This window comes from Chiloscyllium plagiosum, unplaced genomic scaffold (genome assembly GCF_037043375.1).
Source record: "Chiloscyllium plagiosum isolate Xiang-an unplaced genomic scaffold, Cpla_swu_hap1 HiC_scaffold_45, whole genome shotgun sequence".
NCBI classification, from domain to species: domain Eukaryota; kingdom Metazoa; phylum Chordata; class Chondrichthyes; order Orectolobiformes; family Hemiscylliidae; genus Chiloscyllium; species Chiloscyllium plagiosum.
In genome coordinates, this window is record NW_028270183.1 from 23314038 (window position 1) to 23329027 (window position 14990).

Below are 14990 nucleotides of genomic sequence, written 5' to 3' on the forward strand. Positions count from 1 at the left end.
GAGAGTTGTCGTGGTTTGTCCAAATTTTATCCAACTCTTCCAGTAGCAGTTTATGTAAAAGTGACTACTTTCTCCACAACCAGCCCCTCCCCCACACACCGCTCCCATCCCATCACCCTCATAATTTCTAAAAGTAACGTTACTGCCCAGGCTGAGGTCAGGTTTAAGTACCATTGAATTGGTATAGCTAATTACCAAAGGGCTTTTCTGCTTTGTGGGCTCAGTGATCTCATAGGCCTACAGAAGGTTTTCTAATGTCATGTATTTTGAATTACAGAACATCACCTATTTATTTACTTTAGATTACATTTGATTACATTACAGTGTGAAAACAGGCCCTTCGGCCCAACATGTCCACACCAACCCGCCGAAGTGCAACCCACCTATACCCCTACATTTACCCCTTACCTAACACTATGGGCAATTTAGCATGGCCAATTCACCTGACCTGCACATCTTTGGACTGTGGGAGGAAACTGGAGCACCCGGAGGAAACTCACGCAGACACGGGGAGAACGTGCAAACTCCACACAGTCGCCTGAGGCGGGAATTGAACCCGGGTCTCTGGCGCTGTGAGGCAGCAGTGCTAACCACTGTGCCACCGTGCCGCCCACTCTCATTCATTTGCAGTTTGTTTCTGGCTTGGGTTAATGAAAAATGGGGGAGATCAAATTGAGGTATTCATTGATAAAAGGTGTGAATAAAATAGATGTGGAACGGATGCTTCCTCTTGTGGGGCATTCTAGGACGAGATAAGGATAAAGGGTAGCAAATTTAAAACAGAGTTTAGGAGAAACAGTTTCTTCCAAAGGGTTGTGAATCTGTGGAATTTGCTACCCAAAAGTGAGGTGGATGCTGGGACAGTGAGTAAATTTAAGGAGGTGTTAGACAGACTTTTAATTGGTAATGGGTTGAAGGGATATGAAGAGAAGGCAGGAAAATGGGGGTGAGGAACATATCGGCCATGGTCGAAGGGCTGAGTGGTCTAATTGTCCTCCTATATCTTATGAACTATAGTGAGAGTATGACATTCTCAAAGTCAATCTTCCATGTACCAGAGAATCTTAAGGGTATAAATAAAGATTTATGTTCCCTGTCATTGTTGATTCCCAAGTGCCTCAGTTTGATGAAAGTGTACACCTGGCAATAATACCTGGAATGGGCCTGTCCAAATCTTCACCATCAAAGACAAAAGCCAAATGACCCAGTAATCCGTGTTGATTTATTAATGCTGATGTAAAATCTGGGCTGTTCACCTGTGAAATCCCAGGGTTGCTACTGCCCACGTGTAAGCCCAAGCCATTGCACAGAGCTGGGTCTTTAACTCTAGCCAGTGCACAGAGCTGGCTTTGTAACCATAGACAGAATACAAATCTGGCTCTGTAACCTAGTGAGGACACAGAACTAAAAACGGTGTCTTTTTCCAGTGTTTAGATCTGGCACTGTAACCCTAAACAGAGCACAAAGCTGGCTCTGTAATATTAGCCAAGGCACAGAGGTAGCACTGTAACCTGAGCGAGGACACTGACATAATGTGGCCCCCATTGAAGAAGCTGATGAATGAAATTCAAAATCAACATTTGCCGAGCAGAGCTGCTTTGAGAATGATGGGATCAGACTTAACACAAGAGTTCACTATACTTCAACCCACCTCTCGAAGATACAGAGTTAATACATTCGTAATATCGTGAGGAGAGTTCTCGGACATGTTGATGAGGTCCCACCCATTTTCGAAGGAATGGCGTAGTTTGGAGATGCGAATCTTTGAACCATTCACCCGATAGAGCCCCTGAAAAATCAGAAATTACAACATTGATTGATCTATAACACTGACATCTGATTCTAATTATTGAAAGAAAAACAAACAGCTCACTACCTACGGTAAAATGCCATAGCACCTATTGTGGGATATGATGATAACTTTGGTGCAACTCAACAAGGAGAGGGAGATTGGCAATAGATTCTTTGGGAGAGGGTAGATGGGCATATTCCATGTAGAGGGGATTTAGACACACACCATCGAGAGAGTCAAGAGATGACAACACAGTGAGAAGGTAGTAGCAGACTACTGTTGCAGTTCTGGTAATTATCTGCCAGGCTACCATAGCAATGCTTCCCTGGCTCTCTATCTCCAACATATTCAGTTTCCAACACTCTGATCTTGGCTGGGTTGCTCTTACCTGTACATTCAGTGCCCGGCTGTCGATCTCAGCTATGCATTTTCTGATGATGAAGGGGACCTCATCAGCTGCCTCCCTTGGAACCTGTGCAAAGTCAACACCAAAGAGAGAGACCTTGTTCTGCAGCTTCCGATGTCCACACATGATGGCAACCGATTCGAGGCATTTCCTATGACACGCCAGGTAGCACTGTGAAGAGCAAATACTCAAATAAACACAATTACTCAATTACTCAATTAATCAGCACCAGCAAAGCCTCAAAGAATACCATGCAGGTACACACAGCTTGTGAATGGATGAACATTACAGAAGTTATTTTCAACAAAGGGCTGCAAGGCTTCTCACAACTGCTTTCTGTGACAGAGAATTCCATAACTGGCTTCACAATCATGTTCCAGGCCCCAATTTTCTTGCAGGCAATGGCAATGGATGTTTGTAAGTGTTTTATCAGACAGGGGAGGGACTGTTCATATGAACATTCTAATTAGAAACAGGAGTAGACTATGTGACTCCTTGAGGCTGCTCCACCATTTGTTTACATCATGGCTCATCTGACTGTGCCTCGAACTCCACTTTCCTATTTGCTTCTCCACCCCCAAACCATGACTCCATAATTATCAAAAACCTATCTAACTCAATATATTTCAATGACCCAGTCTCCATTGCTGTCTGGGCAAGAGAATTCCACAGACTAAGGTCTGTGTGTGAAATAGCATTTTTCTCTCATTTCCAACTTAAATGGGACATCCCTAATTGTTAAGTTGTGTCTCCTAGTCTCTTCTACAAGAGGAAATAATGGGCACTTGCAGTTTTCACTCCTACCCCTAATGCAGGATTTTATGTTTCAGTAAGATCACCTCTCATTCTTCTAAATACTAATGGATACAGGTCCTGCTTGGACCATCCTTTCCTCATAAGGCAACCCCTTTGTTTTAGGAAGCAGTCAAATGAATCTTCTCTGTACTGCTTCTAATACAACTTTTTATATACTTTCTTGATTAAATCTGTACAGCTGTGATCTCACCAAAAGTCCTGAAAGACTTTAGCAGAGTTTAACTACTTTAATATCTATTTCCCTTGCAATAAACGGCAACATTCCTTTTCTATTGCCAACCCTGTAACCTCAGTTTCTCCTGAAGAACTCAGACAGGCACTTCCACTGGGTGAAGGGGGCCAAGGAAGATAAAGTGGGGTTTCAATCTCACAGGACCTAAATCTTCAGAGTTAAGCTTCTGCAAGAACATCAGCTACCATGGCAGGATCTCAAATCTGTTGTTAAATGACCGCCCTTCTGAATTTACTCCTCAAGGTCCGAGTTTTCTCTTGGTCATAATTCCTTGGTGAATCTGCCCCAATAAGCTCCTCTGCCAATGCACTTGCAGGTTACTCTATTCTATCAGGGCAAAGCTGATCATGCCCCCAGCTGACATTCACTCGCTCACATTCCAGCAAAGGTTAAAAGCCACCAGATGGTTAGTCAGGAATAGAAGCAACAGACACAACTGTCTGTAACTTTCTGAGCTAGCAATGGGCACTGGAGCACCAATCAAATGCAGAGAGCCCATGTCTTGTGCCACCTTAGACTGCATTCAGCAGTGCTCGGACAATACCAACAGTTCAGGCAACTAACCTGCTCACATTCGGCTCCATTCACCACAATGAGGCCTTCACACTCACGACATTTGGTTGGTGCTCGGAGTTTCCTCAGGCGGTGAGTCTGTGCTGCTTTGGAGAGTGAGATTTTCTTGAAACGCCCTGTTGTTCCTGAAGTTTCATTGATCAAGTCAGTCAAATCTAAGAGAAAATTTTCAAGATAAATTGAACCTGTATTATATTACCCTCTCCACTGTCCTTCCCTATTCCTGCCTATGTGCTGTCATTTTCTCATCTTTTCTCTCTGTTTTGCATTCATTTTCTCTTCCAAACCTACTTGCATTTTCTCTCCTTCTACCCTATCTCTCCCTCTCCCCATTTCACCATCAACCCTCCCTCTTGTCCATTTTCTCTCATATGGTTCTATCATTCCCCTTTCCCCTAAATCACCATTCTCTGCCACCACAACAAACACCATTCCCTTCTCTCTCTCATTTGCTTTTCCCACTATTGTGCTCTTTTTGCTTTCTTGCTCATCCCCTCTAATTTCCCTTATCACCTTACGTTCCTCTCTTCTTTCACCCTTTCTTCCTTCATGCCCGTTCTACATTCTCAGCTTCCTTCTGCTTCCTTTGGGGAGCAGAGATTGATGAGCTGCCAAATCAACTGACAGACAAATGTTCCTGCCTGCCCATCACTCCTCATTCAACAGGTGTGACAGCAAGTCTCAACAAGATATCTGTAAAAGCTCAGAAAGCTGAGACACCTAGATGTCTCCTGCCTGGCAGATCACGTGATTCACACTAGCTTTCCTCAGACACAGGTGGCATGATGGCTCAGTGGGTGGTACTGATGCCTCATAGTGCCAGGGACACTGGTTTGATTCCATTCTCAGCTGTCTGTGTGGAGTTTGCACATTTTCTCCGTGAGTCTGTATGGGTTTCTGCCGGGGCTCCAGTTTCCTGTCACAGTCCAAAGATGTGCAGGTTAGGAGAATTGGCCATGCTAAATTACCCATAAAGTCTAGCGATATGCAGGCTAGGTGGGTTAGCCATGCGAAATGTAGGGTTACGGGGATAGGGTGGGGGCGGGGGGTGTTGGTGGGGTGATCTGGGTGGGATGCTCTTCAAAAGGTGGGTATGAACCCAATGGGCTGAATGGTCACTTCCTGCGCTGTAGGGATTCTATGACACCAAACCCCTCATCACCAGACATGCCACTCATTCACCTATATTTAGGCATTTTCTTATGTATCTAAGCACCAGAAGGACTTCCAACTTGTATTCTGCAAACAGTAAGCCAACTTTTCATCGAGATGTTCCTCTCAAAGATTATTTAACCCCACCCCCCCACCCCACCCGTCAACATACCGCTATCATTCGATCGGATCAAATCTCTCTCTTCAAATTCGTCTGGAGATATCACAGAAGACATAGTTTTTGGTAACTTCCTACCGAAATGAGCTGCAGAGATAAAATGGAGGTTTTTAAAATCGTGCAGATATGAGTGAAACAGAGTTGATTCTGACACACACAGAGAACCTAGTGGCCCAGTCAGCAACGAGGCAAGTCACAGCACCTACTGGGCTTCTTTGTCATTTCCAAAGGAACTTGTCACCTCCTCACACCAGCGGTTATGATAAGGCTGTTGTATATAGTGATGCAGGGATAAACTAATTCTCACTTATGCTTATCCTTCTATTTTGGAGATGTTTTCTACTGGTTTCCTAATGATTCACAAACATCCCTGACAGGGTTTGAACTCTGTTGACCCCATCCATAGACCTATAAAACAATATTCTCTGAATGTCAGGAGTACCCTGCAACTCTCAAGTGTCAAGGTTAAACAGTGCTGCCCCACAATTTGTTTTGCTCTTTCAGTGGATGGGTGTGGCACTGCCAGGGCCAACATCTATTGTCTTAATTGCCCTGGAGAAGGTGGGTGAGATGCTTTCTTGATATACTGCAGTCCTTGGGGAAGATGGGTGAGATGCTTTCTTGATATACTGCAGTCCTTGGGGTGTAGTCACCCACAGTGCTGTTAGGAAGTGAGTTCTGTGATTTTAACACAGCGAAGGTGAAGAAACGATGATATAATTCCAAGTCAAGATGGCCTTTGGTTTGGAGGGTGACTTGCAGGACATGGTGTTCCAAACATCTGTTACCCCTGTCTTTCTAGATGGTAGAGCTCACTGTTTGGAAGGAACTGTGTGTCAGTGATGGAGGGCTTGCATGTTGAAGGAGACGGGCAGAATGTCAATGAAACACAGTCACAGTCTAAGAAGAAGGGATAATCCATTCAGAACGGAGAAAAGGAAGAATTTCTTCACTCAAAGAGTTGTGAACCTGGAATTCTCTCCACAGAAAGCTGTTGGGGCCAGTTTGTTAGATATATTCAAGAGGGGGCTGCACATGGCTCTTGTGGCTAAAGGGATCAAGAGGTATGAAGAGAAAGCAGGAGTATGATCATATTGAATGCAGGCTTGAAGGGTCAAATGGCCTACGTCTGCACCTATTTTCTATGTTCCTATGAAAACGCTGCTTTGTCCTGGATGATGTCAAGCTTCTCAAGTGTTATTGGAGTTGCACTCATCTGTACAAATGGGGAACATTCAATCACTCTCCTGAGTTATGCCTTGCAGATGGTGGACAGGTTTTTGAATATCAGGAAACAGGTTACTCACTGCAGAATTCACAGCCTCTTGTGGTTATCATTTTTGGGTTTTTGTGAATGCCAGTAGAGTCTAGCAATATAACCCCTATCAAATCTCAATTGGAGTCAATGGTGTCTAAATTAATCGCACTGTGTTTATGGTAGCACAGTCCCCATTTCATGTAAATGTGAATTTATGCAGCATTTCTGTTATATTCAATGATTTATGTCATTTTACAAGATATTTCAGCTATGAATCTATGGTGTTGCACGTGTGCGGTACAGTATTCAGCTTCTCCTTTGTTTTTACTGAACGAGAAACTGTCCGAGAGAATCGTAACACTGGCTTTAACTTTAATTCCAATGGGAACCCATGATTCACTTAAGTCATTTCATTTAAAGCACTGATTTCTTAAGAACAGGGCCACGATTTTCAGTGAGGACAACCTATATAACAGCAAACCACCACTGCACATGCTGACTGAGATCAGATAAATAATCAATATCGTGCTGCATGCTGCAGCTGTACAAAACACTGGTGCAGCCACTTTTGGAGTATTATGTGCAGTTCTGGTCACCACATTACAGGAAGGATGTGAAAGCTTTGGAAAGGGTTCAGAGGAGATTTACTGGAATGTTGCCTGGTATGGAGGGAAGGTCTTGCGAGGAAAGGCCGAGAGACTTGAGGCTGTTTTCATTACAGAGAAGAAGGTTGAGAGGTGACTTAATTAAGACATATAAGATCACTAGAGGGTTAGATAGGTTGGACAGTGAGAGCCTTTTTCCTCAGATGGCGATGGCTAGCACAAGGGGACATAGCTTTAAATTGAGGGGTGATTGATACAGGACAGATGTCAGAGGTAGTTTTTTTTACTCAGTGAGTAGTACAGGCATGGAATGCACTGCCCGCAACAGTAGTGGACACGCCGTCTTTCAGGGCATTTAAATGGTCATTGGATAGACATATGGACGAGAATGGAGTTGAATAGGTTAGATGGGCTTCAGATTGGTGCAACATCGAGGGTTGAAGGGCCTGTACTGCGCTGTAAAGTTCTATGTTGTAATAAATGCTCAATAAAGGCTGACTTAGCTAGTGCCACCCAAATCTCATGAACAAATAAAACAGAAGGCACAGTCCTGAAACCTATCAGCTCAATAAGGCATGGAGGTGTGCTATAATCTGAAGAGTAATGGCTGGAACTGCTGGAGGCTAATTGTTGACAACACAATTCTGTAAGTAGGTTCTCTTGTCCTCGTTCAAGGACAACTTTCGCTGGTACGTACCCGGACTGGCCATCGGAGAATCTAAGGAACGTGACTCACTGCTTCCTCCAGTGCTTTCCGAATCACTTAAGGCAGGTTTAGTCCCGACTGCATTTCGAAACACTACACAAGAAGAAAAGGAATATATAAATTAGAACACTGTTCCGGAAACCCCTAATGTTCAGCAGCTAATGAGAGAAAGCTCCTTCCTAAAACATTAAATTGTATGTATAAAGCACAGACTATGTATTATAAGAACCCAAGGTGCTAATGCCCACTTCAGCTTCAGTGCTCCCAATTACCCTTCTCACTAATTGCACTAATATAGGAAGTAAAACAGAAAGATTCCATCAATTATACAGCATAGGGGAAGCCATTTGGCCCATTGTGCCTGTGCCAGGTCTTCAGTAGAGCTTTCCAATTTGGCAGGGCCCTTATTTTCCCCCTCATAGTCATACAACCTTTTCCTTAAAGTATCTGCCAATTCCCCTGGAACTTATTTCCACCATCCTATCAGACAACAAAAACTCACCAATAAGATTATTTCTCATCTTCCCATTTTGCAGATTATCTTAAGTCTGAGTCCTCTGATTATTGAGTGCCAGTAGAAACAGTTTCTCCCCACATGCTTTCACAAAGTCTCTCTATTTTAAAGTTAATTCTCATTCTCAAAGAAAGAGCAGTCTTTGCTTCTCTGGGCTTTCTGCATAAGATTAGATTCCCTACAGTGTGGAAACAGGCCCTTTGGCCCAACTAGTCCATACCACCCTCTTAAATCCTTCACTTTTTGTGATATGAAATGGCATTATAAGATCTCTTAAATTGTACCGAAAACAATTGAGTAGGTGGAATAAATTCAACCACAAATTGTAAACAGTAGTGTAGACCATCAGAAGAAGAAAGCTGCCTCTAAAACTAAATTACAAGTATTCTTCAGAATCCCTCAATTCTACATGTTAAGTTTATGTAAACTACAATTGGCACTGACTGAATCATCTGAGTTTCCTATAAACTTTGTCTTGTTTTGGCTTTGCCTCATTGAGTGGCCACCTTTGCATCAGTGATTGTGGTTTTGAGCCCCTTTCCTGGACCTGAGCTCACAGTCTATGCCAATGTTTCTCTGCATTACTGAGGTAGTGCCGTTCAATCAGACAGCAAGGCAGTAAACTCTCCAGATGCTCCGCAGAATGCTAAACATCCTGTGTTATTTTACAGAGGACTGGAGAAGTCCTCTTCACACCCTGGCCAACAAAATTTCTTGCACTGACGCCACCAGAGAAATGACTGAACTCATTGCTGTTTTTGGAAATCTTGCTGAGCACAAATTGGCTGCTGTGATTGCACACATCACAATGGCAAGTAACATTGTGGAGTGCTTTCAGAATCGCTTAGCTGTGGTTCAGTGGGTGACACTTATCTCTTGACTTAGAAGGTTGTAGGTTTGAAACCCACTCCAGTGACTCAGGCACAAAATCTAGGCTAGAAGACAATGTTTACAGTCAGAATGCTATGCTTCAGGTGAAATGTTAAAATAAAGTCTGTCTTCCGTCTCAAGCAGATACAGATTATTTCAAAGAAGTGCTGTGGACTTCCCCTGACCAATATCTATCCCTCAACTAGCATCACTGCAAATCAGATTAGCTGCCCATTATCACATTAGTAATCCAAAGATGTGCAGGTCAGGTGAATTGGCCATGCTAAATTGCCCATAGTGTTAGGTGCATTAGTCAGGAGTAAATGTAGTGTAATGGGGTAGGGGAATGGGTCTGGGTGGGTTAATCTTCGGAGGGTCGGTGTGGACTTGTTGGGCCAAATGGCCTGTTTCCATACTGTAGAGAATCTAATCTATTTGTGAGAGCTTGCTGCAAGCTGGAAAATTGGCCCTCCCAGCCGTGACATGAGCAGTGAGTAAGAGGATACAAGGAGATTAAGTTGCAGGTTTCACAGTAGATGCTTATAATTTGGGAAGGAATATAATCTTTTCTGGTTGGCATCTTAACAGATGTGAAAAGTGTGGCACTGGAAAAGCACAGCAGGTCAGGCAGCATCCGAGAAGCAAGAGAGTCAGCGTTTCAGGCATTAGCCCTTCATCAGGAATAAGCCCTTCTCCAGCATCTTCAGTCCTCACTTTCTCCTCATTGACAGAGGTTCCTCCTTAACCTCTTGAGAATAAATAAGGCAGGCTTCCCCATTTACAAAATTGCTTTTCATCAACTTACTCAGTTTGTTTTCAAACTCGTCTGACAAACTTGGCAAGTCACCAGAAGATGCTGACGATCGATGGAGCAAATTAGATGACCTGCAAATTAAAACAAACGTACAATTTATCAGTGGGCCAAACCCATCATTCAGTCCCACTACAGAATCTCATCAAACCAAACACTATTAATTCTCTCATTACTGAATCTCTTTTGCCATCCTTCATTTGATGTAACACTCACCTCCTGCTGCGAGTAGCAAACTCCTCGAATTCATAGAACTCCACAGGCTGCATCTTCTTATCCAGGTTTTGAATAAACTCAAAATATTTCTGGCCGGGCTCATAAAGTTTGATGTTCTCATGCAGTGAGCGAAAGGCCAGGGGCACTTGTTCGATTTGTTCCTCCTGCATTTGGAAAAGGTTCACAGAGACCTGGTGAGGAAAATGTATGAAAAGGTTACTCTTCATTGATGCCTCAACTACTTCCAATGTAGTGTAAGGTGTCACCCCACTTCATGGCAAGTATCCACGTTGTCTCTGCTGTAACTTCCATTCCAACGTCTCACAGGCAAGCGAAACGTACCTCTTCATAGATTGATGGAAAATAGGACTAGGAGTAGGCCATTCAGCCCTTGGAGCCTGCTCCACCAGTTAATACAATCATGGCTGAGCATCCAGCACAGGAGCCTGTTCACGCTTTCTCCATGTATCCTTTGATCCTTTTAACCCTAAGAACAATCTGTAACTCCTTGAAAACTTTCAATGTTTTGGCCTCAACTATCATCTATGGTAGAGAATTCCATAGGCTCACTGCTCTTTGGGTGAAAAAATTTATCTTCATAGCTGTCTTAAATGGTTTATACCATATCTTTAGAATGTGACTTGTGGTTCTAGGCTCCCTGGTCATCGGGAACATCCTTCCTATGTTCATTTTGTCTTCTTTTGTTAAAATAATAAGGTCTTTACGAGATTCCAACTCATTCTTTAAAACTCCAGTGAATATGGTCCTAACCAATCCAGTTTCCCTTCAGATGTCAGTCCTGCTAGGCCAGGAATCAGTCTGATAAGCCTTTGTTTGAACTGTCTCCATAGCGTGAACTTCTTTCCTCATCTAGTGGCTTGGCCTCACTCTGTTCCCCTTGTTCTCAGTGGCTTTATGAATCATAGTATCATTCAGAGACAATGGTGCAATACACACAAGGCAGTAGCGAGTTTTGAGATTTGTAGCTCAGGTTGAGATTTTGGATGTAGGTTTGCTCGCTGAGCTGCAAGGTTCATTTCCAGACGTTTTGTTACTCTACCAGATAACATCTTCAGTGGGCGTCAGGTGAAGCAATGCTGAAAATCCTGCTTTCAATTTTTATGTTTGGGTTTCTTTTGGTTGGTGATGTCATTTCCTGTGATACAGGAGTTACAGAAGCAATCATCCCAACACTCACAAACAAAGCTGCATCAGAACATTATTTCAACGAGGCAACACACACTGCAGCAAAGAGGAACCACGCAGAGCAGAGAAAAATCACCTATACCATGTATTCAAAAAGAATGGGTAACCCAATGAACACAGTCTGTCGATTTCTCAGCAACAAACCCAAACAAGCAGACAAAACACATCCAGAAACTCTAGCCGCTCACCCCTACATCAAAGACATCTCGGAAATGACTGCCAGACTACTCAGACCCCTTAGCATCATGGTAGCCCACAAACCCACCAACACACTAAAACAGCAGCTAATGAACTTGAAAGACCCTATACAGACAACAGGCAAAACTAATATCATTTACAAAATACAATGCAAGGACTGTAACAAACAATACATTGAACAAACTGGCAGAAAACTAGCCAACAGGATTCACGAGCACCAACTAGCCACAAAAAGACTAGTTGTGATACTCTCACGAGTATCCTCACATATGGATGAGGAAGGACACAACTTCGACTGGGACAATACATCCATCCTAGGACAAGCCAAACAAAGACATGCACAAGAATTCCTAGAAGCATGGCATTCCAACCAGAACTCTATCAACAAACACATCGAGTTAGACCCCATCTACCACCCCCTGAGAAAATGAACAGGAAGTGATTTCACTACAGGAAATGACATCACCAACCCAAAGAAACCCAAACATATAAATAGAAAGCAGGAATCATGTATACTGCTTCACCTGAGGCCCACTGAAGATGTTACCTAGTAGGGTGATGAAACATCTGGAAATGAACCTTGCAGCTCAGCAAGCAAACCTACATCCAAAACACAAGGCAGTGTTTGAAGGACAGAGGGTTTTATTTGATATCTAACACAAATTCTACTTGGGAAGATGTGACATAGAAGTGAAAGTAACCATATAGTTCCTCGAGTCCATCCTAACATACAATAAGGTCACAGCTGAATTTTTACATCAACTCCTCTGCTGATTTATGCCTTGATTTCCTTAACTCCAAAAATCTATCAATCTTGAATAACCGCAACAACTAAACATCCGTTGCCTCATAGGGTAGCCATTTTCAAAGATTTGTAACCATTTGAGTAACACATTTCTCCCTCACTGAAGTCCTTTTTAAATGACTTCTTACGTTTGACACTCTAGATCAGAGTGGTGCTGAAAAAGCACAGCAGGTCAGGCAGCATCCGAGGAGCAGGAAAATCGACATTTCGGGCAAAAGCCCTTCATTCCTGGTGAAGGGCTTTTGCCCGAAACGTCGATTTTCCTGCTCCTCGGATGCTGCCTGACCTGCTGTGCTTTTCTAGCACCACTCTGATCTAAACTCTGGTTTCCAGCATCTGCAGTCCTCACTTTTGCCTACTCGCTCTTTTAGTTTAGACTCTCCAGCCAGGGGTCAAAAGAGCTCCCTAGCATTTACTCTGTCAAAGAATTGCATTCGTTTTAATAAGAAGAATGGCATCATGGTTGGCACAGACATCGTGGGCCAAAGAGCCTGTTTCTGAGCTGTACTATTTTATATTCTAAAGAATACCTTTCATGTTTGTAAACTCAAGAGAATATAGGTACAAATTACTGCAATGCTGGAATCTGTACTGAAGCCTAATGCTGGAGATCACGGCGGATCAGACAGCATCCATGGAGAGAGAGCAAACTAACGTTTTGAGTCTGAATGTCTCTTCATCAAACCTAAAGTAAAGTGTGGAGGGGACAGCATTTATCATTTATGCTATTTGGGGGGCGAGGGGGGGTTTGGTGCTGGGGGGAGTGGGTTTAGGGTGTCAGTGAAGAAAAGATGTTGCTAGTTGCAGAAGAAAAAAAAACAAACCACTCTGCCTGCCCACCACTTGCTCACAGAAACCATGTCTGTTCTTAGCCAAACAGAGCTTACCCATAATGCCACTGGCACTTCAACTTGACCACACTCAGCTCAGGAACTAACAGTGAAATGAGACATCACCTAAGCAGCCCCTCTCCCCCCAACTGAAGGAATACACTATCTAGATGATCTGCTAACTGGTTTTCCTACCTCACAATAGTATCACTGCTCCTGAAGCCCCAAGGGCATTCCCTGTCTCCCCAGTTACTCAATCCCCACAAAGCAGATGCAGAAGAGGTGGCACAAAGAGACCTGACAAGAATGAACACTACCAATTCAGGCAGCATCCGAAAAGCTTCGAAATCGACGTTTCGGGCAAAAGCCCTTCATCAGGAATAAAGTCCTTTATTCCTGATGAAGGGCTTTTGCCCGAAACGTCGATTTCGAAGCTTTTCGGATGCTGCCTGAATTGCTGTGCTCTTCCAGCATCACTGATCCAGAATCTGGTTTCCAGCATCTGCAGTCATTGTTTTTACCAAGAATGAACACTACCCTAGGGACCTATTGAAGCCAGGATGCTAGCCATTAGCACCCGTTTCTGCAGATTAGCTAAACCTCTGGCTACAATTGTTAACTAATGGATACTGCTGGACAAGCAATTGTTTTCTATTAACTGTAATTGAAACTGCATTGTCTTATTATTAACATGTCACTACTGTAACCCGATAAGAACTGACTGTATCTGAAGCTCAGGGAGGAGAATCCTTGACTTAACTGTGCAAAGTGTCCGTTTTGTATCAGTCCAGTCAATTTCTCTTCCCCATGATTTCGTGAGAAATAAATAGTGTTCATCAATTTCACAACATCTATTTGTGGCCTTGATTTGTAATTGGACAATTCTCCGACAATATTTCAGCTTAAGTTTTCGGAATATGATAATGGCAGAGTAATGGTGTGTCTCCTGACAGACTTGAAAGGACAGTAAGACATGATAAACTCAAAGAAAGGGAAGAAATGTTCACAATGTAAAAGTGTTGAACTCAGTATTAAGTCCAGAAGGTTGTAAAGTGCCTGTTCCTCCCGATTGTGCTGTGATTCACTGGAACACTGCAGTATTCTGAGGACAGACATGTGGCCATGTGAGCAGGACGCTGTGTTAAGATGACCGGCTATGGGAAGGTCGAGGTCCTGCTTGTGCACAGATGGAAGGTGTTCTGCAGAGCAGTCACCCAGTCTGCGCTTGGTTCCTCCAATATAGAGTAGGCCACACTGGGTGCAGCGAATACAACACACAAGATTGGAAGTGGTACAGATCAAACACTGCTTCACCTGGAAAGACTGTTTTAGGCCCTTGGATGGTGAGCAGGGAGCAGGTGAAGGGACAGGTGTTGTACTTTCTGCGGTTACAAGGGAAGGTGCCGTGGAGAGGGAGGGTGGTGTTGGTGGTTGTGGAATGGACTAGGATGGCCCAGACGGAACGATCCCTGTGAAATGCAGACAGGGGAGTGAGGACAAGATGTGTTTGGTGGTGGCACTCCGTTGGAGTTGTCTGAAATGGCAGAGAAAGATCCTTTGAATGCGGAGGCTGGTGGGATGTAAAGTGAGAACAAGGGAAACTGGATCATACTGTTGTAAGTGATGGGAAAGGTCAAGGGTGGAAGCACAGGTGATAGGTTGGATGCGGTTGGGGGCCCTGTCAACCACAGTGGGTGAGAAACCACAGGTTTGGCGAATGGGCAAAGAAGTGGCAGATGGAGTACAACACGGGAAAGTCTGAGGTCATGCACTTTTGTAGGAAGAATAGAGGCATGGACTATTTTCTAAATGGGTTGAAAAT

At 43.6% G+C, this 14990-nt stretch overlaps 1 protein-coding gene across 4 annotated transcripts in view; it reads right to left on the reverse strand.

Moving 5' to 3' along the window:
• The window catches only part of LOC122552167 (GEM-interacting protein-like), a 141821-nt gene that overhangs the window by 11571 nt on the left and 115260 nt on the right, over window positions 1-14990 (reverse strand). For all 4 annotated transcript variants that reach the window (XM_043694700.2, XM_043694699.2, XM_087983374.1 and 1 more), the window contains 7 exons: window positions 10130-10320; window positions 9908-9987; window positions 7710-7811; window positions 5144-5236; window positions 3811-3974; window positions 2181-2369; window positions 1652-1789 (listed from right to left, as the gene is read on the reverse strand). In XM_043694700.2, the coding sequence (XP_043550635.2) occupies window positions 1652-1789; window positions 2181-2369; window positions 3811-3974; window positions 5144-5236; window positions 7710-7811; window positions 9908-9987; window positions 10130-10320 (957 nt within the window). The remainder of the gene's footprint in view (window positions 1-1651; window positions 1790-2180; window positions 2370-3810; window positions 3975-5143; window positions 5237-7709; window positions 7812-9907; window positions 9988-10129; window positions 10321-14990) is intronic.